Below are 25,842 nucleotides of genomic sequence, written 5' to 3'. Positions count from 1 at the left end.
CTCTCAAAGTGAGAGTCCAAGTTTCACAACCATAAAGAACAACCGGTAATATAACTGTTTTATAAATTCTGACTTTCAGATTTTTTGACAGCAGACTGGATGATAAAAGCTTCTCATTTCCCATATATATTCTGTGTTTAATTTCCTCCCGAGTATCATTTATATTTGTTACTATTGCTCCAAGATATTTGAACTTCTCCACCTCTTCAAAAGATAAATTTCCATGTCTCTTGTATAAGCATTTATTTTTATTTCCATCGCCTTGCTTTCTTCCTTTTGTTCATTTTTCTCTTTCCCTTTCCTGTGTCAGCAATGCTGAGAGAGAACGTGTTTGTCCCGTTAACTATTTAAAATATCTTTAAGATTGAATAATCTGTCATGACTATTACGAATGACATCTGAAGATGATTCGTATTAAACAATTTTCGTGTGATTATGGCATTTAACAGTACAAGCCCAACTGCCGACACCATTTCCTTAACAATCACTGCATTCTGAAGCCAGCGAGCGGAACCACAAACAAATGAAATAAAAGCCTTCACAACAATCACCACAGAATTGCCCTTGATGGACGTTACAATTACTGCCTAAACGCGTTTATTAACTTCGTTACGTGGTTTTTCCCCGCTAGACGGCTCTGTTACAGGAAGCTGCAGTGTTATGAACTTATGAATTATGTGCTGAATCATACCTGTGGCATGCACATCTGTCAAAATATCCTCTGCTTCCCCGACTTTATAATATATTAATTCTGTTTGTAGTTTTTTTGCATGCGGTCAAGGAACTGTAGAAGCCTTCGAGTGAGAAGGCCTTGGAATATTTCTTCAAGCAGCGATTAAAGGATGAAATGAATTTCAGATACTCAACATGCAATTCGTATTTAAGCTTCAGTCTTGTATTAATTCATAAACAAGTTAATACACTTAAAACGACATTAAAATGAACATCAATTTCTTTGAAGGGATAAATAATGATGAAGCAAAATACCTATCGACTAAAGCATGTTAATTTTTCATGCCAAATATGGTTTGACATACAGGAAATTATGACTTATAAACGGGAGGGGGATGAAGTAAAAGTCTTCATTTTAAATCGTATAGTTTTTCTCATACTAGTCGTTTTTGACTAATTTAAATCACATGAATCCAGAAAGCAAATACGGCACTATTTTACTTTACCGGACTCTGATTTCCAAAGCCGCACTTCGATTATTGTGACGTTCTGTTAAGTGACCTAAGTTCTGAACTGTCAGTCAAGTTACAGCGAGCTCAGAATATGTGCGTCAGATACGTGTGCAACATCCGACGATATGATCACATATCACCGTCCTTCGCAAGTCTTTCCTGGCTCCGACTTAAAGAATGTAGAACTTTACACTCTTTGTCTTTACTCTTTCGAATTCTGCACGCTTCAACACCAAATTACCTTTCGTCTCGTTTCTCTTATCTATACTCTAATCACGACGTAAATACCAAATCACTTATCTGTGGCGTGTTAAGTATACCTCTTCATAGAACATCTCGTTATTCATCATCTTTTACAGTATCCACCTCGCGACAATGGAATTCCCTGTCACAAAGTATTAGGAGCTGCAAGACAATACACACTTTTAAAAACAGCTTAAAAGATAACCTTCTTAGCATTTCACTCCAATCAGACTGACTTAAACTATCACTGTCTACATTGTTACTCCTTCCTTTAGACATCATCCTGATAGCGCTGTATTTTCAAAATTCTCAAAATAATCCCTTTCTATTATCTAACATTATTTGAAATATATTAACTTTCTATGTATTTTAGCTTAATTCTGCTACATAGTTTGTATTTCAGTGTTTAATTAATAGTTCATAGTATTTTGTTGTTTAATTCGCAAATAACTCTTGTATACATGTAACTCATATCTAAATCAAATAGTTGAATTCTTTGTAAGTTCATACATATTATGTATGTATGCTTTTTGCTGGTTGAGTGGAAGAGAAGTCCTTACGGTCTTAACTCTGCCAGCTAAAATAAATCATTATTATTATTATTATTATTATTATTATTATTATTATTATTATTATTATTATTATTATAAAGCCTTTGAATTCCAATTCGAGTAGTAATAACAAAATGAGACAAGAATTAGTTTTTCATATTAATTGCAATTTCACAACCCACAGTTCCCCAGAGCATAGTTACATTTATTAATAATATCTATCTTGTGGAAATCTCACTCAATCTTCTAATCTTTCAGATTTAGTAAACGATCTCAATATTATCTTCTAAACAGTTTCAATTGTCTCAAAACGACACCTACGTCGGGTGACCAGACGTCCTCTTTTATCCAGACATGCTCTCCTTTTCAGGCCTTTGTCCGGGACCCGGGCGGAGTTTTAAAAAAATCAAGAAATGCCCTCCTTTTCGTAACTTGCATGCCTGATATTTTGAAATTATCTGATTTGATACCGTTTCAAGTAATTTGCCTGTAGTTGGCAGCAGCATCGACGGAAGATACTCTTTGCCAACGATCATAACTCCCCTTGCTCTTCCTTGTTATGGTCGTTGCTCAGCGGTAGCTAGTAAATAGAGGTGCGAATGTAAATCTAAATAAATATTTTCTGTTCTCTTTAATAATTTTATTACAGTTGCCATTACGTTCATATTTAGCTAAGTGCAAAATCATTATTATTAAGTTTTTTCATAATTATTTTGTAATAAAATAGATATTAACACACTTTTAATATGATATAAGCCTAAATGTGCACTGTAAATATTTTGTACATTAATACCATAAAATGGATATTGACGTAATTTAATTTTATCGACGTGAATCTGGTCACCCTACGCCAACGGCCTTCTTAATTAACAAAATCAAATTTTTTCTCCATCCGACCACAGTTTGTCACTTGTTTTCAGTATTCTGTTAAGTATAACTCTTAGAAATTAGTTACATAAATTATTTTAATAAGAAATAAATAAATGCGACGTATTATAAAACAAAATATTGTACGTAATAATTAGGAAAGTGCCTTTACAACACTCGTTTTGAAACTTTCTTGGCGCCAAATCTCACTGGTACGGAAAATATTTTCTGTTGTATGTAGAAACTTAATGGGAATGAGTACTTATGTGAAAATATTTAAAATATAATTCAGGTTATATCCAAAAAGATATTAAAGCTTTAGAAACTAAAACTAAACCACTTAGAATATTTGAAAAAAAAAAATGAAATTTAAGCGACCTGCATTAAATAACAAAACTACCGGTTAAAATACAGGCAAAACTAAAACCCCGGATCGACCAAGATAAAAGTATATTGATAATATTTTTTTAAATGGAACAAAATCGTGATTTTTAATAAAACGACTGTCCCGTTCAAGACGGCTTATAATCGGCCTAGTTATGAGTCTTTCCTAAAGTTTAAATATTGATTTATTGTAGAGAAGTAATATGTCAATTCGAAATTACAGTTTTATGGAAGTTAGACTTATGCACAATTAAATTTAATATCGTTACATATTTTTGAAACTGAAATTACTCTGAAAGAGATGAGAAATTTGTAGACAAACTCGACATGCTGTTGTTTACTATCGTTTTTCTCTCCAGAAAGAAATAACAAATTCGAAGCGATGTTTCTTTCCCTAGCATTATTGACAGTTTAATGACGCAGAGGGCTTTGTTTTTCAAATATCGCTATCTATCATGGATCACAGGAATCATAAATATAGTATTGTAAGTGAAGTGATGTTTTTCCATCATAATGTTGGTTTATGGTACAGAAGTAACTGAATCTTACAGCGTTAAGGGAAGTTAGAATTTTGCAGAATCAAATCTAAATATTAGTACACTTTTTAGAAGCTGAAGGGCTGCATAGCCCTATAAAATTCCTTAGAATAGAAAATAAATAATTGATAAACTCTGATGTGCTATTGATCACAAACATTATTCTTTTCTTTAGAAGTGGGTATAAAATCGAAGCGAAGTTCAGTTCCTGACATTACTGGCTGTTTTGTGATGCAGATGGCTCTGTAGAGCAAATAACGCGATCTTTGAAGGATCACAAAAAGAGCCTGCATAAAGGATGTTCTGACTCGACTAGCAAGCTGGCAACAGGGGAGGGTTTTTTGTGTTCGCTAGGGGTTGTTCGCCTCAGCCACGAGGGTGCGTCGTGGTGCAGGTCAGACAGAGGCCCGGCTACGCTAGACCACACCCCCGCTTCGTATCCCATCATATGCCGTGCATTACGTTCAGAAAAAGCAAGCTATTGTATGCATGTTATTCGATGCGACACATACTTCAACCACCTCTTTAAATACGTAACTTCTAATGGGTTATTGTTCAGATTTAAATAAATTTGTACTGTTTATGAACACTTCACTTCTTTCTTTTAAGTACTTGATCTATGGAGTCAGTTTTGACTCGGAATTTTATTGTCCAAGTCGTCTTCTCTTCGGTCGTTCCACATTTATTTTCCTGTTTGTAATTAATTACGTAAGAATTCGCTGGTATACCATTTTACATTCACCCTTCGAACATTCTAGCAACTTAAACGTCCAAAATTTGAATAGTTTGTTTCCAAAACCTGCCATTTCATTTTGTTATTTTTACTGGAAGGAGCTTGAAGCTTTGACATAAACGAGGAAATTTTTAAATACGTGTTTATTCTTACCTTAATTATATTTTATGCCATTCTATGTACTTGATGTACTAGAATACTTCATAGTTTCTGAATTAAAATATTAAGGTAGTAGATTTTCGCTTAAAAACATAAAATAGAGGTAATTTCATTTTGTTGGAGTTTTGACCGATAAGCAGATTACAATAAGTTTGGATTGAATGGGCCGTTTACTTATGTACTAATATACAGAGTGTAACAAAAGTTTCTGCAACAGTATGTTAAAATTATTCTCTTGTTTAGTTTCCATAGTCTCAGAAACCATAACCGAATTTTATGGTGTAGGAGTTGGAACTACTTCATTGTGGTGTGATGCGATCTTTTATTAATAATTTGGCTGAAAATGTGATATTTATCATCAAATATTAAAAAAAAAAGAACTAAAAATTTTTTCTGTACCAGAAACTTTTGTTACACTCTGTAGTAATAATATGTTACAATTTATTCATCATGAACGTTTTCGGCGTATTTATGCCATCTTCAGATGTTTAAAAATCACAACAATACAGGCTTCTGCACTTAAGTTACTTCTAAAATTTCGCCTTAAGAACTAGAAATTATAAAAGTACTTTAATTTATATACAGTCCTAATATTTTCGCGTCTTTACAGTATGTCTGGCTATCTGAACTGCGAGAAGTGATAACGTGAAATCTGTTAATACACAACCATAGTAAGCTGAGACCAAATAATAACACCACTGCACTCCAACGTATTGCTAATGGCTGAAAACCATACAACACAAATCACTACAAACGCAGAGATTTAATTGTTTTAATGTTTTATTTGAAAATGTAAACTAAGTGATTGACATTAATGACATCACTTTTGAATTTTATCAAGCATCATCTGCTAGTGTGTTAATGCTCATGTTTTATACCTCTGGTTTAGTTGTTCCATTCATCCAGTGTGTGCATTTTAATTCATTACGAAGTGACAGTATAATCAACATCTGTGTGAACACTGTAACTCAGAAGTTCATTTTAAATAGCACACAACGATTATGTCGCTTTTACTCATGTTTCACCATTGTAGCATATATTAAGCATGTACAAAAACAATTTTTTAACATCTGAAGATGGCATAAATATGCCGAAAACGTTCATAATAGCCAAATTGGCTAGTCTCTTATATGAGACAACTCATCCTGCCTAAGGTATTCCGTGGTTTTCCTCAGGCGTAAGACAAATGTCGGGATGAGCCCTATAAGAAATGGGCCACGGACCTATATGCCCTTCCCCATATATATTCCACCTTTCTTATAAATTATGTATGCCCTAGTTCAGATAATATTAATAGTCTATTAAACATACGAGGTCACTCAATAAGTCGCAAATTGAAAGGACAGGGACCTCTCAAATTGCAGCTTAGATTTCACGGCGCTTCCTCCGACGGCCTTCACCTGCTTTGTCATCGAACAACAGATGACGGCGTCTTGCCATCCTAACGGCACACACCAGCCAACTCCTCCTCGCCCCGTTCCGTGATCAATTGATCAGTCTCAGCCCCCCTCGCGTATGTGGTACCTAAGAGGTTACGTCCAATTTCGGCTTCCCCTTCAAAATTTTCTAGAGCTCCTTCAGGGGAGCAGCGTAACCCGGAGTGAGACTAGTGGCCAACAGGCTTGGAGCTCACATATTTAGTTTTGTACAGCCCCCAACCCCTTGCAAGGACGCGTTTTGCGTACCTTTTAAATTTTCCTCCCAATTCTCCTTCGATTTTTCGATTTTCGATCATGATGAATAAATTGTAACATATTATTACTATATTAGTAGATAAGCATCAGACGGCCCCATTCAATCCAAACTCATAAAATAGAGGATTTTGGAAAAAAAAATCATACATTTAATAGTTATTTATGCAACAAGTGAATAATCTCGATGATTATGGCGTGAGTGAATGTTTGTCGCACTCATTTTCGTTCGTGTGACAATTTTCACGAGTGTCATAAGAAGATTATCCACGAGTTGGCATCTTAGTATTATAAATTGTAGGAAAGAAATTCAAATTTTGTTCATAGTTGACAATTTGTCTTCATATGTTTGTATCGATTAGTTGCGCTTGGCCTCGGCATTGAGTATATAGAAATGGTTGACCTTGCAGATTATGTTACAGATGTTCCTTTATTTTGTTAATATAGTTTCTCTGAACCACAGGACTGTTTTATGTGACATTACGAAAGTGATAAAAAATTGTTAAAGATTGGAAATAAATTATACGTTACCTTCTGTCCTGCATTTCATTTCTTGTTACATCGCGCGTAGAAGCGGTAAGCAAGATAGCAAGCGTTCCGGTATTACGTCATAGCAAATACATCATTGCTTTTATCGGCACGCGTGCTGTGAAAAGCTAATTACGCACGATTTTGGATGTAGCAACAACCTGTTTATAATGCTAGATGGCATAAATATCATTTTCAGTGACAAACGGCAGGAATTGGCAAAAATAAAATAATTTTACCATTGGATTCACAGTTTAAAATACACGTAGGCAATGTATATTATGTTATTGAGTCAAAATCTGTTTTTGAGCAAAATAGCAGGTTTTGGAATCAAACCATTCACATAAGTGCTTAACATTCCAGAAATCTGGTCACACTTTTTAATAATATGGTGACTTTAGGCCTTGGATGAGAACATTGTGTTTGAGAATAAGGTGCTTAGGAAGATATTTGGGGCTAAGAGGGATGAAGTTACAGGAGGATTGAGAAAGTTACACAACGCAGAACTGCACGCATTGTATTCTTCACCTAACATAATTAGGAACATTAAATCCAGACGCTTGAGATGGGCAGGGCATGTAGCACGTATGAGTGAATCCAAAAATGCATATACAGTGTTACTTGGGAGACCTGAGAGAAAAGATCTTTGGGGAGGCCAAGACGTAGATGGGAGGATAATATTAAAATGGATTTGAGGAAGGTGGGATATGATAGTAGAGACTGGATTAATCTTGCTCAGGATAGGGACCGATGGCGGGCTTATGTGAGGGCGAAAGTGAACTTCCGGGTTCCTTTAAAGCTATTTGTAAGTAAGTGCGTATGAATAATGTAATTTTATAGTTACCCCCCCCCCCCAAATCTGTACCAAGCAACTAAGGAATTAACACATTTTTAGCTTTAGAATACTAGCCAGTTAGAGAAATGATACTTCTGAATAGTTCATTCTCTATTTTTATTTGACATTTTTTTGCTCAAAATGTAATCAGAAATAAGCTCTGTAATTGGCGGTAACTCCTTCTGGATCACCCTGTATAATGCTAGAGATCTGAAACATAATCGTATATGACCATAAAAATGGCGAAATGGACTGAGCGAGTTTTGGGAGGACGGAAACTGAAAATACATGGCTTATCATATTTACGTATTAGGTTCTTTGACAGAGATATTCCGTACAGAAGCTATTACAGCTAAAAAATATGTTAAGTACGCATTTCCTTTATAAATGGTGTAGAAACAATAGGCCTATTATGGTGTAAAATCGACGGCGAACGCATTAAATTTACTGTCGAAGAAAATAGTGCCTAACTTCCTTCGTATTTTCTAGAATGCTACATGCACCCAAGCATTTTACATAATATAAATCCTGGCTGTCAGTTGTTTCTTCCCTCAGTTTCACACAATGCAGGACTAGAATTTATCATGTGTGGGTAGCTGGTGGCCATAAAGTGCTGAGATACTGAAGACGGCCGAGTTGATTGATAGCGTGTAGTTGCCATGGAGATACCTGATGCTCAATTATTAACGCATCGAGGAGGCTCTGCCGAGGAAATCGTAAATCAATAAGAGAAAGTGAGGAGTTCTCCCATAAAATACAACTTAAGAAAAAGTGTTCCATTGTAACGGTACAGGAATACTTTAATGTACAAAATTATCTCCCAATCGCCTTGAGTAAATACACGGCATTATCTTTTTTACTTTTAGTTGATGGTAGTAAGTAAATTAGCTTTACGATTAACAGCCTCGACTAGAAATTGGGTAATATATACAGGGTGTTTCAGAAATACTTTGACAAACTTTGGGGTCATGTTTCTCACACCAAAACAAGAAAAAAGTTCGTATAAACAAATTTCCGAAAATTCTTAGTTTTTTAGTTATTAACGAAGGAACATGATGAAACATCTGTTAGATATTGTCAGCTTGGCAGCAAGTGTTGCAACTTTAATAAATTCAGAAACTCATAACAATGAAAGTTTACGTTCAACGCGTTTTGAGGTAGGCTACAATCCAACAACTTAACTTAAGGGGAGGCAGAGGTGAAATTTTCGAACAAAACTGAAGAAAAAATGAAAATTTGGTTTTTTTCCATTTTTATTATCTTTATTTTGATATTCCGATGTTAGTTTTTGATTTTGTGCCCTATAAATTTTGAAATTAAAACCAAGATAACTGTATTACTGTATTATTCCCATAATAAACTAATACTTACCATTATTTATATACCTTCTCTGAATATATAAATAAAAAGTAATATTGAAAATTTCTTACAATATGGTGCATGGAGCATTTTATATCAAACGATATAAAGTTTTATAAAATTATTAATATTTACAGAACTTTTGTACTTAGAACGTTGAAACTTGGTATGTCCATTACTAATATCATACTTAGTATCCGTGATCAATTTCAAACAAATCGGATAAATTCTGAGGATTTTTAAATATTCACCTCTGCCTCCCCTTAAGTTTGTAAGCGATAATAATATTAATTTTGTTAGATAATCGAATGGTGTTATCGATACAAGTCTGCTGATGCACCCATTGTATCCTAGATGGTTATGTGTTGCCAAGGAGTGCATTCGTATTTGGAAGCAAGAGGAGAACATTTTGAACATTTGTTATGAGTTTCTGAATTGATTAAAGTTGCAACACTTGCTGCCAAGCTGACAATATCTGGCAGAGGTTTCATTATGTTCTTTCATTAACAACTAAAAAAACTAAGGATTTTCGGACATACGTTTATATGAACTTTTTTTTCTTGTTTTGGTGTGAGAAACATGCCCTCAAGGTTTGTCAAAGTATTTCTGAAACACCCTGTATAAAATCTCAGAAGATTGACATACTGGAATGGTCTTCTTAAATACTGGTTGTCATAGTGACAGGTTGACAAGTTGAAACCTAAGACGAAGAGACAAGTTAGAAACTTTTTGTTTCTTAAAAATCTTTGACAGCTTGTCAAGGGGCTGTCATTTCTTGACAAGTCTGAACAGCAACTACTGCAACCATGAGTTAACTTTATTGGAGATGAATGAATGAATGAATGAATGAATGAATGAATGAATGAATGAATGAATATGTGTGTATCTATGTAAAATATTTTAAATAGATTACTATTCAACCAATATATTAGTACTAAAATATTTTTAATATTTTATATATTATTTTAATGTAACGAAGTATATATATTTCCATGCAGATATTCTGCGTCATCATACGATGTAAGAGTAATGGAACGGAGAAAAATTCTCTCCGGAGCCGGGATTTGAACCCGGGTTTTCAGCTCTACGTGCTGATGCTTTATCCACTAAGCCACACCGGATACCACCCCAGCGTCGGACAGAATCGTCTCAGTTTAAGCTCCAACTCTTGGGTTCCCTCTAGTGGCCGCCCTCTGCACTACGTCATATATGTCTATGAACGTAGGACCGAAGTCCACACATGTGCTGAGGTGCACTCGTTATGAGTGACTAGTTGGCCGGGATCCGACGGAATAAGCGCCGTCTTAAATCACGAAGTGATTTACGCATATCATATATAAGTATTATTTTAATGTACCGAAGTACATATGATATTTCCATGCAGATATTCTGCGTCATCATACGATGTAAGAGTAATGGAACGGAGAAAAATTCTCTCCGGCGCCGGGATATGAACCCGGGTTTTCAGCTCTACGTGCTGATGCTTTATCCACTAAGCCACACCGGATACCACCCCGGCGTCGGACAGAATCGTCTCAGTTTAAGCTCCAACTCTTGGGTTCCCTCTAGTGGCCGCCCTCTGCACTACGTCATATATGTCTATGAACGTAGGACCGAAGTCCACACATGTGCTGAGGTGCACTCGTTATGAGTGACTAGTTGGCCGGGATCCGACGGAATAAGCGCCGTCTTAAATCACGAAGTGATTTACGCATATCATATATATTATTTTAATGTACCGAAGTACATATGATATTTCCATGCAGATATTCTGCGTCATCATACGATGTAAGAGTAATGGAACGGAGAAAAATTCTCTCCGGAGCCGGGATTTGAACCCGGGTTTTCAGCTCTACGTGCTGATGCTTTATCCACTAAGCCACACCGGATACCACCCCGGCGTCGGACAGAATCGTCTCAGTTTAAGCTCCAACTCTTGGGTTCCCTCTAGTGGCCGCCCTCTGCACTACGTCATATATGTCTATGAACGTAGGACCGAAGTCCACACATGTGCTGAGGTGCACTCGTTATGAGTGACTAGTTGGCCGGGATCCGACGGAATAAGCGCCGTCTTAAATCACGAAGTGATTTACGCATATCATATATAAGTATTATTTTAATGTACCGAAGTACATATGATATTTCCATGCAGATATTCTGCGTCATCATACGATGTAAGAGTAATGGAACGGAGAAAAATTCTCTCCGGAGCCGGGATTTGAACCCGGGTTTTCAGCTCTACGTGCTGATGCTTTATCCACTAAGCCACACCGGATACCACCCCGGCGTCGGACAGAATCGTCTCAGTTTAAGCTCCAACTCTTGGGTTCCCTCTAGTGGCCGCCCTCTGCACTACGTCATATATGTCTATGAACGTAGGACCGAAGTCCACACATGTGCTGAGGTGCACTCGTTATGAGTGACTAGTTGGCCGGGATCCGACGTCACTCATAACGAGTGCACCTCAGACTTCGGTCCTATGTTCATGGACATCTATGACGTAGTGCAGAGGGCGGCCACTAGAGGGAACCCAAGAGTTGGAGCTTAATCTGAGACGACTTTGTCCGACGCCGGGGTGGTATTCGGTGTGGCTTAGTGGATAAAGCATCAGCACGTAGAGCTGAAAACCCGGGTTCAAATCCCGGCTCCGGAGTGAATTTTTCTCCGTTCCATTACTCTTACATCGTGTTTTTAATATTGATTGAATAAACAATACTTTTTAATGCAACCCAAATGTTATATTTAACTACTATCCTATGATGTTCATTCTGATGATCCTTGATTTCATTCGTGATATAAGCCAATTAGTGGAATTAATAAAAATATTGTTCTGATAATTGTTCATATTATTAACTGTATTATCGGAAAATATTTCGGGCTAAGAGGGATGATGTTACAGGAGAATGGAGGAAGTTGCACAACGCAGAACTGCACGCATTGTATTCTTCAACTGACATAATTAGGAACATTAAATCCAGATGTTTGAGATGGGCAGGACATACAGCAGGTACGGGCGAATCTAGAAATACATATAGAAAGTCAGTTGGGAGACATTTGGGGAGGCCGAGACGTAGATGGGAGGATAATATTAAAATGGATTTCAGAGAGGTGGGATATGATGATAGAGACTGGATTAATCTTACTCAGGATAGGGACCGATGACGGACTTATGTGAGGGCGGCAATGAACCTCCGGGTTCCTTAAAAGCCATAAGTAAGCAAGTACTGTAATTATACTATATTTTTTAAATATATTTTAGACAATAAACGACTATTTGAAGATTATTTTCAGTATCTCAGAATGAAGCCGGGATTTAAAGTTTCCCGTTCTATTTTGAATTGTTTTTATTATTAATTTTCTGAAATACAAAGGGTGGTATTCATAGACATTTCGCAGCACGCGCTACGAGCGTACTAAGCCAGCCCCGCTATCCACTGGTTGCTAGTACAGAATGCAAATCATATCCTATCGCTAACACTGGTTTATGAATACGAAAAACGCTGATCATCCACCGGAAGTCCGCGTTAGAAATGTCTATGAATACGGCCCAAAGAGTTCAGTGGTGATAGGCCTATATTTAAATATCGCCTGAGGAATGTAATTGTAAGAAAGGCATTTTATAGTTGAGAAATATAAGTCTCAATGTAACACATTCTTGCCACGAGCTAGGTAACTTATTTTATTCATTGGTGCTTCTTAGGGGTGGTTGACCCGGGCAGCTAGTGTAATGTGGCCTCAAACCTCCCCCGCTCGGCGCGCACTCTCTGTTCAGAATTGGGAAAACAGTCGTTTATATTGATCCATCTTTCCCCCCCGTTTTCAGTTTGAAAAATAGCCGTCAGGGATGTCCATAAGGAACTTTGATATGCAAATAAATAACTTGAATATGCATTATCGTTTTTATTTTAACGTCAGCTGCAAAAATTAGCTGTTATAGTTGGGTCTTTCTACATACAATAGTTTATTTGGAGTTTTCTTCTCAAAACTCGGTAAGTCTGTCTTGTGTTAAATGTTGTTTCCTCGACCCTGTTTCTCCATTTCGGGCGTCGGTATACGACTCTGGTGGACTTTCTCATCGGTGTAATATGTTCTTTAAAAAATAATTGGAGAATCGAGAATAATACAATTGATTAATAGGTTGAATACCTTAGATGCAAAAGATATTACACGAATAAAAAAAATGAGTTGTCAAAATAAAAAATGATATGCAACGAAACTAAATATACACAGTGGACCGAAAAAAGGCACAAAATTTAAACGGTTATAATCCAATAGCTAATGATTTCACTTGAAAGTTTATTTCACAGGCAAATTTCACAGTCCTTGTAGACCGGGAAAGTAATGTAATATTTAATTTTTTACCATTTATTAAACATTATTTTTTATTTTTTGTAAGGCAGTGCAAAATCGATCATTTATGCCGAACTAAGCATTATGGTCTTACGAGTTCAGCAGGCCAAGCCGTTTGTTGTGCTATCATCATTTGTTTTCTTCCGTTTTGAATTCTCATTTTGTGGCAGGGAGGAGGTGGACATTTTGAACAGTTCATATAATGAAATGTAAACAGCATGCGTCATAATAATTCCAGCAAACAAACGTATGAAGTACAACATTATCATACTTGCAAGGTATACTCAAAAACCAAGTATTTCCGGGCCCATGTTGATAAAACTATACAGGGTGTCTCAGAAAGCATGTGAAATACTTCAGGATAATGCAGTTTGCGTTAAATTACATCGATTTAACCTCATATACCTATGTCCGAAATGTAACTGTTGGGAAGTTATTGATGGGCGAACTTTTAAATGGAGAGAGACATTATAGAAGTATTTCTACGTTTTAGAACACTGTCGTATGATACATTATTGTGTTGTTCCAATAAATTTATTTCGGTCCCAAGAACTGCCATGAGTCGAGGGGAGAGCCCGCAGTACCTAACACTACCATCAGCAACTAATGACCACATACCATGGGGCCCAAGATCGGTAACGACCGCAGCGAGCGAGCCCAAAATAAGGGATAGAATCGGAAGTGATGAAAGAGGAGACGTGTAATTGAAAACCTCCCCGGAATAAGGGTGTAACTAACAAATCTATAATACACGTTTCAGGAGAGAGGAAAATAATTTCAGAGGCATATTTCGTTAGGTCTATATTTACTATCAGAACCATTGCACTAATCAAGGATAGAACTTTATTCAGCTATTGGATGTAATGATTTATTTTTATAAATGAATGCTTCAAAATTACTTTTCCCACTTAAATCCAGACGTTTGAGATATGCAGGACATGTAGCAGGTATGGGCGAACCCAGAAATACATATAGAGTGTTAGTTGGGAGGCCGGAGGGAAAAGGACCTTTGGGGAGGCCGAGACGTATATGGAAGGATAATATTAAAATGGATTTGAGGGAGGTGGGATATGATGATAGAGACAGGATTAATCATGCACAGGATAGGGACCGATGGCGGGCTTATGTGAGGGCGGCAAAGAACCTTCGGGTTCCTTAAAAGCCATTTGTAAGTAAGTCACATATTTCATTTAATTTGATATTACATCCTTTTTCCGAGGAGGTCTATTATTATGATGACGAATTGGAGGTCCAACGCTGAAAGTTACCAAGCAATTCTGCTTCAGTTGGTTGTGGGAAAACCTCGGAAAAACCTCAACCAGGTAACTTGTCGCAACTTGGATTTGAACCCGGGCCTTCTCATTTCAGACACGCTAATCTTTACTCCACAGCAGTAGACATAGATGTTTTAGGTTGTGGGAACCTATTATTATTATTATTATTATTATTATTATTATTATTATCATCATCTACGAGGTTATAATTTATCGTCGATGGAATTGGTGATAGCGAGATGAGGCCGAGGATTCGCCATAGATTACCTGATATTTGCCTTACGGTTAGGGTAAACCTCGGAAAAAACCAAACCATGTAATCGGCCCAAGCGGGAATCGAACCCGTGCTCGAGCGCAACTCCGGATCGGGAGGCAAGCACCTAAGCCAACTGGGCTACGCTGGTGGCTATTATTATTATTATTATTATTATTATTATTATTATTATTATTATTATTACTTGGTTATTTAACGACGCTGTATCAACTACGACGTTATAATTTATCATCGATGGAATTGGTGATAGCGAGATGAGGCCGAGGATTCGCCATAGATTACCTGATATTTGCCTTACGGTTAGGGTAAACCTCGGAAAAAACCAAACCATGTAATCAGCCCAAGCGGGAATCGAACCCGTGCTCGAGCGCAACTCCGGATCGGGAGGCAAGCACCTAAGCCAACTGGGCTACGCTGGTGGCTATTATTATTATTATTATTATTATTATTATTATTATTATTATTATTATTATTATTATTATTATTATTATTATTATTATTATTATTATTATTATTATTATTATTATTATTATTAAGTAGAAATATCGGATTGTGGTTTCTTATTCCTCATTAGCATGAGCTATACTATAGACTCTGTTGTGTATATTTTTCCGTCAGTGTCCTCATTATATCATAACAATGAACTTACGTGACCAACGTGAGACTGGTGGAGCTGAGTACATCTCACGGTCCAAGTGGAGCATTGGATAGACCACCAGCAACACACCCGTGCCGGAGAAGTTGCCGCTCAGTCACGGCGCTTCTACCGTATACTATAAAGCACGACTGTAACGACCATGTAGGCATTGCAAGCTTACGAAGTCCTCTTATTATTATAGGCTAGTGTACAAGGTTTTTGAAAAGTAACGCATAATTTCAATTGGAAATTGAATGAGAGGATTTTGGACAAAAATCTCAGAGACGTCAAACCTTGTATTTGGAAAAGAATATTTGTATAATTTTTTTTTTGTTTCTATTGTGCGAATTCTGACGTAATCGAGAACATTTTTAAATGTTACCCAATAATTCTTTTATATCGTCTGAAATAGTATATTACGATACAAGGTTCCAAACACGAGGAAAAGTATGAAAAAACAAGCAGAGTGAGTTTTTCAATTTCCGAGATTTTGTAATGTACTACACCGTAACTGTGATACAGATTTTGATTCAGATTAGGTAAGACTACGGTTTCATGGTTTTATCTTTACGATTGTTTCTTATGTTTCAATCAGATTTGCGATTAAAATTACCATAAATGTTATTTTTGAGCTCATAAACTCCTTTATTGATATAACGTTTATGACTGTCATCCTGTGTCAACCTACCCCACTTGCGGGGTTGGTTGGCACAATTTTACGTAAGAGAACAAGCCATACCTTAACACAGGTTCATGTTATACAGGGACATCATTTTATTTTTACTAACATTTTTAATATTAATCTGGCTATACCTTTCTATTAACGATTGAAACAGGAAACACCGTTTGCTACCCCTTCCACGACTGGAGTAGGTATAGGAGGGAAGAAAAGTAGTTCATCCATTTACGTAAACTAGGAAATATCGCAATTTTGAGTTTAATAATTTTCATTACGATTTTTGTTTAATCAAAATACAGTACAGTATTAACACTTAGTGTTTTTACTCACGAATTGAGCTATCCATGCGAACGTATTCATTATGCAATGTATATTATACTGTCTACAGCAAATTAGCGTACAATATAGAGAATGAAGTTAAATTGAAAAATAATCATAATATAGATATTTAAACACATTTTTGAAAATGGTGGCCGTTCATTTCGATACAGGCTTCAGTTCTTTTGTGCATATTATCACACTATAGACTATTGTACCTAATTCCAATTACCAGTTTCGTCCTTCGTACGAGTAACTCATGTTGAAATAATTCTATACCTACTCTATAAAAGAGTACCTTACGTACTATAAATTCAATCTTCACTTCTGCCCGATCCGAAAAGATAAAATTACTCAGAAATGCTATCTACTGTCCGTTCAAGTGATTTTGTCGTAGAAATGGGGGAGGGAATCACGTGACAGTTAATTACTTAACGAGACCCTTTTATTTAAGTTATTTTAAATATTTGTGTAATATTACGTAGACGTCCAATTCCTAACAGAAATTAATGTTTTCAGAAAAGAGCTAAGACAGCCCAGCTACTAGACTTTACAGAGGAGCGAACAGAAGTAGGTGGGGGAAACCGGGATGCGACGTATGCAAACGGACGACAGACCTGTGCGAAAATATGATTCAATATTGAAAGCTCTTTCGTCACTGGAAAACGCGAACATATTTCTGGAACGTACTGTACTCACTCAGTACTGCTTACGCGCCCTCGGCTCTGTGTCGTGAACGGTTGGAAGTTTACTAGTAGAAGGGGTGGGAGTGAAGTACATTCAAAAACTCAGGTACAATAAAAATTGAAGTAAAAATAAAATGATGTCCCTGTACAATTTGTAAAATTACGGTAACATAACACAAATATTGGATGATGTTTATACACTTCAGTTATTAAAGTCAGATTGTTTTCTTCACTTAAAAAAAATAAAATAAAACACAAAAAGTGTGTCAATCAGCCCCGGTCTCCCCTATTCTGTGTGTAGACTGTATCTCTGATGCAGCGCAGAATTTTTAATTTCTTGCAGTATGGTTTTCCAAGAACTATAAATTTTAGATTTCATAATTTTACCAGGTTTTCACACCCACGAAAACCCATAAACATTCCAGGTTAAAAGCATATAAAGTTCTAGCAAGACCTGTCCTCATGTATGGTAGTGAGGCCTGGACTGTCCGAAACTCAGATGTTCAACGCCTAACAATTGCGGAAATGAGTTTTCTAAGGAGGACTGCCGGCTACAGCTTGCTTGACCACAAAAGAAATGAACTAACTACAAAAGAATTGAAAATTACACCTATTTATGAACATCTCAACGACTATAGACAAAAATGGCTTAACCATGTCAATAGAATGGACCGTTCCAGACTCCCAAGACAAATTCTCCGCTATATACCAGATGGAAGACGATCTTTGGGACGCCCCCTGAAAAGATGGACGGAGACCGTAACAGGCCACTAGGCCTAATACCTGCAAGGACGATGATGATGATGATGATGATGATGATGATGATGATGATGATGATTTACCCATTGTGCATTGCGCTAAGACGTTTTTTTATAGTACTGCTGAAGGGTACTAATTATTTGTCTGTGATAAGTTATTGCTTGCATCGTACCAACAATTTGTTGTTGTTTTTTTATATTAAGAACTTGTTTTGACTTGATGTAGTTGCTTGTTGCGATTCCGACTTGAATTAAACTTTGCGAAATTTAGAATCAGGAAACCTAGTCCCAAACCGGTTCTGTGATCATCATGTACACTATTTGCATCGTTTGTAATTGGAATTACTCCTTCATGAAATTCACGCTTTTATGGAACCGAGAAGTTCATCGCACTCTTACGAGAGATGACCACAAGTTTTCGCTGTTTTGTCCATATAACTTACAGCATCAATCTTCCCACGTTGCTTTACTATCACTTGGCATGCAACTTTACACAAATACAACTGTTCTTATTTTTACTGCATAAATAATTCCCACCTGCGGTTTAAGTGGTAGTTGTTCTGGCTGTAAATTGAACACGTCCTGGCTTCGAACTTCGAGTAGGAAGTGGAGATGTATCTTCTCTCACAGGAACAGTTCGTGTCCCTCGTTTCGTTTATTGTTTTGTTTTAAATTGTTATTTTGTGCCATGTCTTCTTCTTCTTCTTCTTCCTAAACACGGTTTAGGCCTTTGCGACCTGTTCCGAGGCTAATTAAGTGTTTTCAGTCAAATTGGTCACTCCATTTACTCACCGGTCTCCCAACGTCTCGGCCTCCAAATGGTCTGTAAAAAAAAGCTTGCCGTGGAAGTCTTGAAGGACTCATTCTTAATACATGTTCTTTCCATTGCTTCTGATATCTTTGTAACTCTTCCACCATATCCTCCTGTTGTAGTTGGTTTCTAATATATTTATTGCTTTGTGCCATGTAAATCACATAATTGAACTGTTATGTATTTGAAAGGGCATCAGTCAACAGACACACTTTATTGGGAAATAGAGGAAAACTTTTTAAAATGCAAAATAATAAAATTTGGTCAATTATATCGAAGTTGGCGAGTTATATGATTAAAATTTGATTCTCAGACGAGAGATTGTAGTGGTGTTTTAATTTCTGATTGTTCAAATTAGTAGTTAAATAGGTCTCTTACCTTTCTCGAAGAATTGTTTCCATACAGTTCAATAACTAAAATCTTTTTTCTGTAGTATAATAATCCATTGTTTCAAGATTATTGCCACCAAACAGAATTTTGGGGGGAAGCGAGGGAGAGTTGTAGAGCTGTGACACAATGTCGACGACGATTGTACACCTATTCATTATAATTCAGTTGTTTAGCCAATGAAAAATCACCTTTGTACTGATTGTACCGTTATAATTGTAAATAATATTCAAATAAATTCGATTTGTCATCTCGTTTTTCAATTCTAAATCAATTTCCAGGTTATATCAAGCCTAATCTTCATGTTATTCTCTAGATTATATTAAGGTCAATGACATTCGTGTTTCGGAAAAAATCAATACTTTCGCGTCTGCGCATATCTCACAATTCAGGTCAGTTCCACTCCTCACTTACATAACCATAACCTTGCGCTCGTTTCATAAACAAACATACTCGCGTCTTAATTACTACCATTATAGGCTCGTTGCATAATGTATTATTATAATATGGATACATTTTTTGTTAATACAATATGAAACGTAACTCTGGCCGTATATGTCGATTGTAACAATGACAGCATCCATGGATAATAAGGAAGGTGTGGAATACCATATAAACTGCAGTTTCACTATTTTCGTGTAATATTCTTATTAAACATCAATTCATATTTTTTTTGTTTGTATTTTATCAAATAAAATCATCTGCCCTTCAATAAGGGTGACCACAAGGATCCAGAAAACAAATACTAGTTGTGCAAATCAAGCTTTCAAGTATAACTCCCTGTAAAGTTGAGTTGAATAATTTCGAAGGAAAAATTGTTCTGGGGCCGGGCATCGAACCCGGGACCTTTGGTTAAACGTACCAACGCTCTACCAACTGAGATACCCGGGAACTCTACCCGACACCGATCCAATTTTTCCCTCTATATCCACAGACCTCAAAGTGGGCTGACAACCGTCAAGCAACCAACATTGAGTGCACACTAACTCTGTGTGACTTAAATTGTGGTTTTCTGTTAACGAACAGTGACGTGTATTATGCAAATCAAGCTTTCAAGTATAACTCCCTGTAAAGTTGAGTTGAATGATTTCGAAGGAAAAATTGTTCTGGGGCCGGGCATCGAACCCGGGACCTTTGGTTAAACGTACCAACGCTCTACCAACTGAGTTACCCGGGAACTCTATCCGACACCGATCCAATTTTTCCCTCTATATCCACAGACCTCAAAGTGGGCTGACAACCGTCAAGCAACCAACATTGAGTGCACACTAACTCTGTGTGACTTAAATTGTGGTTTTCTGTTAACGAACAGTGACGTGTATTATGCAAATCAAGCTTTCAAGTATAACTCCCTGTAAAGTTGAGTTGAATAATTTCGAAGGAAAAATTGTTCCGGGGCCGGGCATCGAACCCGGGACCTTTGGTTAAACGTACCAACGCTCTACCAACTGAGCTCGGCCCCAGAACAATTTTTCCTTTGAAATTATTCAAATACTAGTTGTATTTACATGTTTATAGAAAACTGATCTCAGCAAAATAGCTTTCCACCTCATGTTTACTAAAATTCTCGGAAAAAAAATATAATTTCGTATCGGCAGTTCGTTTGCAGCCCAGTGTACTATAGTTTTAAATACACATGATATATGTATAGTCTAAAACAACAAAAAGTACTATAAATTACCAAATTGTTGACTGATACCCTTTTAAAAATAATAAGATTCGATTTTGCGAAGAGCCTCCGCTGCTTCAAGTGCAGGACTGATTGAAGTGTGTGCGATGCTCTGAAGGTCGGGGTCGCGGTCTTGACCTCTGCCGTCACAGCTCGGCTGGCGACCGAATAAACTCTCTTCCACTTGGCGAAAGTTGAATCACTCTCAGCAGCACAGCAACTTCCACTTTATGAAAGAGCTGTATTGTATTACAACGTTAACATCTCTTTTAATTTAATTCATCACGTTTGTCTCCTGAATGCGGAGCAAGAATTCACCAAAAGGGATTGTATACTGGGGCATAACCAGGATTTCGATTGGGGGGAAGCGAGGGAGAATAATTGTAGAGCTGTGACACAATGTCGACAACGATTTCTGTACGACAGGGGAGGCTGGTATCTGAATAGTATGAACTTGTATTACAAAACATTACTTCAATGTTAATATTAGTGGAGATTCTCTATAAAATACCATGTTTTGAGACTTTTTGTATTTATTCAGCGTTTCCTTCGAAAACTTGTACAGGGACATCATTTTATTTTTACTAATATTTTTAATATTAACTTGCCTATACCTCTGGATCAACGCCGTTTGCTACTCCCTTCCACGACTGGAGTTCGATGATACTGGCGTAATATACAAACAAATCACTTTACTGGGTATAGGAGGGAAGAAAAGTAGTTCATCCATTTACGTAAACTAGGAAATATCGCGATTTTGAGTGTGATAATTTTCATTAGGTTTTTGTTTAATCAAAATACAGTACAGTATTAACAATGAGTGTTTTTACTCACGAATTGAGCTGTGGACGTATTTATTATGCAGTGTATATTATACTGTCTACAGCACATCACTGTACAATACAGAGAATGAAGTTAAATTGAAAAATAATCATAATATGGATATTTAAACACATTTTTGAAAATGGTGGCCGTTCATTTCGATACAGGCTTCAGTTCTAATGTGTGTAATTCCAATTATCAATTTCGTCCTTCATACTAGTAACTCGTGTTGAAATAATTCTGTACCTACTCTATAAAAGAGTACCTTACGTACTGTAAATTCAATCTTCACTTCTGCTCGATCCGAAAAGATAAAATTACTCAGACATGCTATCTACTGTCCGTTCAAGTGGTTATGTCGTAGGGTCGTAGAAAGGGAGGAAATCACGTGACAGTTAATTACTTAACGAGGCCCTTTTATTTAAGTTATTTGAAACAGTTGTATAATATTACGTAGACGTCCAATTCCTAACAGAAATTAATGTTCTCAGAAAAGAGCTAAGACAGCCCAGCCACTAGCTGGCGAATAAAAGCTAGTGGGGGAAACCGGGATACGACGTAGGCAAATGGACGACAGTACCTGTGCGAAAATGATTCAATATTGAAAGCTCTTTCGTCACTGGAAAACGCGAACATCTTTTTGGAACGTACTGTTTACTATGACCGTAAGTCTACTATGACTGTATATGAGGTCTTGGATCTGTGTGGAGGACGGTTGAACTTCATTAGTAGAAGGGGTGGGAGTGAAGTACATTCAAAAACTCAGGTACAATAAAAATTGAAGTAAAAATAAAATGATGTCCCTGTATTTTTATTTCGACATTACAGTGATCGATTTAGTTTCTTAATAAAAGGAAACACAACGTAAGTTCCAATTGTAGGCTTGTCTATTCAGTAAAAAAAAAAAAATCACAGACATTACGGCACATAATACAAACCGTCTTGAGTTCTAAAAAGATCTCTCTATAATTTCCTCCTGAAACTCCTCATAATCGCACACATAAAAAATCCAAAAGCCGCAGACATTACGCAGTGAGATACAAACTGATTTGACGAAAGGTCCTGTACTGTTATACACCTATAAAAAACATTCCGGCATTTTCTAGATAAAAAAAAAGAAAAGCGCATTCTGTCGGAGAATGTGGAATGTAAGTACTATAAAATCTTACACAATGTTGCCAGGATACGAGCGCTAATGTGTGGTGGAGAAGTGTTTAGTCAGTGAATATATTATTAGTTCAAGTTTGTAGTGAAATAGTCAACAAGGGTTAGGTCTTTTATATTAATAAGTTATGTGCATTGTTATTTAAAAATATGAAATTAGTTTCGAGGGAAGAAATATTAATTAATTTTAGAAATTATTTTTAGAATTTTTTAAGGGAACTGAGAAGAAGAGAAGGGAAGTAGAATAATAGTGGATAAAGTAAAATGATGGTCAAGTGAAAATGAAGGGACATCAAAGACATGGCAAGAACAGGCTTCAAGGATCAATACACATCTTGTTTAAAATTGTAAATAGTGCAAGTAAGGGAATGCTGGCCCGAATACAGAAATGTGAAGGGCCAGCAGGACCGAAGATTCTTTTTGAGAAATATATATCAATATCAATATCAATAAAATCTTACGTTCGTTGATGATCGGATGACTCTAGAAATACTATTATAGACAATGTAGCTACTTTTTGGTCAACAAATATCGTTCGAATCCAGATTTGAACAGTTGCCGAGCATATTAAATTTACATTTTGTACCTTGGATAATTGTGTAATTTTGAACACTTATTTATTTACTCTTTATTTATTTATTTATTTATTTATTTATTTTTATTTATTTATTTTTTTTTTAAGATTTAGGGGCGGGAAAAGACCTCTCCCAGCTCCCCCTGCCCAGACCATAATTGTATGTAACCATAAAATTGTACTTACTCTTCTTACCTGACGTTTAAGATGTAATACAAATGAACGCAATGCAACCCATGTGCTTCTTCTTATTTCATTTATATTACCTTCTTTGACTTTTTCAATTCTTATATGTGTATTATTTTGTGCGAGATCGTGCGTATTTGCTTGGTTTCCGCACAAAACCAATCCGCGGAAAGTCTAAAATTCCACATTCAATATTCCCAACCTAACACACATAACAATTTCCCTCTTCTTACCGCTTAAGTGACATATTGATTTTACTGCTTTAGGCTTTTAACATATTATTTTTAGAGACGTTCAATATAGTAATAATTATAAATTGGAAACTTACCACTGCAATTTCACCTAAATTGCACTGTTAATTATTGTTTTTAAATATTTGCAAAAATTAAGTAAACTCTACAACTCCACTAAAGTTACTGCATTCGTGATGCAAGTAACATTAAGGAAGCCGTGAAAAAATCAACAAGATTGCAGACTCATCATAGACTGGGGGGAAAAAAAAAAGACAGACGTATATCACGGCCTGCTGGAGTATAGTAAACACAGAAAACATTTTAAAGCAACAATGTTGAAGATAGATATTTTTGTTTTGCAAATTTGCCGTCATTGAACAGAAACCAAGATGGAGATTTCATTGCAACTAATTAGAAATTCCTCTTTCAGGTATGTAATAAACGATCTTTCAATTCTCGGAAATTAAAAAAGCTCAACTACGTTTCGCTTTTTCAAACTTTTCCTCGAACACGAAAACTTCAACATACCGCTCTTGTAACGCATATATTCTGTACCTCTTTATATCAATTTTATTTTTCTTTTCTCAGTGTTTCCACAATTAGCGATTGGCACACAACTATACCTCTCTTGTCTTCGCACATCTTACGTCCAGATCAGCGGTGGTAACACGTGAGTCCAACGACGTAGTAGGTGGTCAATTCGAAAATGTCTACGAAACAATCTTTGTACCATTGTTACTGATTTTGTTTTCGCAAGCTACAGAACGCAAAACGATTCATGTTATGGAGGTCAGTTTTTCAACAATGTCTCCCATGGCAACAGAAATAATACGTTTTCCGAAACTTTGAAAGATTGACTATCAAATGGCGTGTACCATTTAATTTCACACTAATGATTAATAATAATTATATGAAAGCGTTCAGAATTAATTAAACATATTTATTTAAACCGTAAATATACTTAAATGAAAGCAAATGCCTTGCTTTTCGATATACAAAATGCGCAGAATTACATTAAGATGTTTTTAGAGACGCTGTGTTTGTTGGAGGGAAATAATATTTTGCCAGGAAGAAGAAACTGGATTGATGTTATTGTTGATTACAGCTGAAGAGAATAAAGGTACAAAAATTATTGAGCATTTCATGGAATAGTTGTGTTTGTGTATTAAATTATTTTAAAATGGTGTATACCCTTCAAGAGATATCATAAATCATTCTTATTGATTAAATTTAGGAAATTACACAAAATAAGCTGTGTTTTCATTCTACAATCAACTGATAATAACAAAAATACAGGTTGCCAGGCGACGATAGAAAACAAATGAAGTGTGTAAATAATTGAATGCTCTTTCATATTTAAGTATAAACATTTGAATAACAGTTCAAGAAAATAAACTGTAAACAGTAATAGCAATTACAATAAGAAAAACGAACTTAATTATTTTGAAAAGCATAAAACGTATAATTATTATAAAGTAAGTTCTACTTTGTGACACAATTTTCTGTAAATTTCGTGATGTTTTACTTATGTGAAATTCCTTTGTTTCAGGCGTAGACGTAACTGCCAATCAGGACGAAATCTCTGACCACGAGACATTCCAGCTGGAGTTCGACTCCTCGACCAAGAGATGGTACATCCGCACGATGCAGGATCGCTACTGGACTCTGGAGACCGGAGGTGGCATCCAGGCCTGCGGCGACAAAAGGTCGGCATGGGAAAGTAATCATTGTTTAGTCAACTGTCCGAAGACAGGTCTGAACCTCACAAGTGATACCAAGAAGGCAACACTTATGAGGCAATTAGGCCAGGAGATAATGGTGTAGAGTGGACAGTTCCTTTCCCCCTCCATTACATACATCGCCGATTAGCTACATATTATACTAATCAGACTTCAGATGCATACAAATAATTGTTCTTTCTCTTGACACATATCATTGAGATATATTGCC

General features: G+C 36.3%; 1 protein-coding gene across 1 annotated transcript in view; it reads left to right on the top strand.

The window, feature by feature from the left end:
• The window catches only part of sn (fascin domain-containing protein singed), a 257,666-nt gene that overhangs the window by 216,975 nt on the left and 14,849 nt on the right, over nucleotides 1–25,842 (top strand). Inside the window, exon 4 of the mRNA XM_069836225.1 lies at nucleotides 25,442–25,598. Coding sequence (XP_069692326.1) covers nucleotides 25,442–25,598 — 157 coding nt within the window. The remainder of the gene's footprint in view (nucleotides 1–25,441; nucleotides 25,599–25,842) is intronic.

The sequence above is a fragment of the Periplaneta americana genome, chromosome 9 (assembly GCF_040183065.1).
Source record: "Periplaneta americana isolate PAMFEO1 chromosome 9, P.americana_PAMFEO1_priV1, whole genome shotgun sequence".
Classification (NCBI taxonomy): domain Eukaryota; kingdom Metazoa; phylum Arthropoda; class Insecta; order Blattodea; family Blattidae; genus Periplaneta; species Periplaneta americana.
The sequence above is the reverse complement of the archived record's forward strand: the minus strand, read 5'-3'. Positions and strand labels throughout refer to the sequence as shown.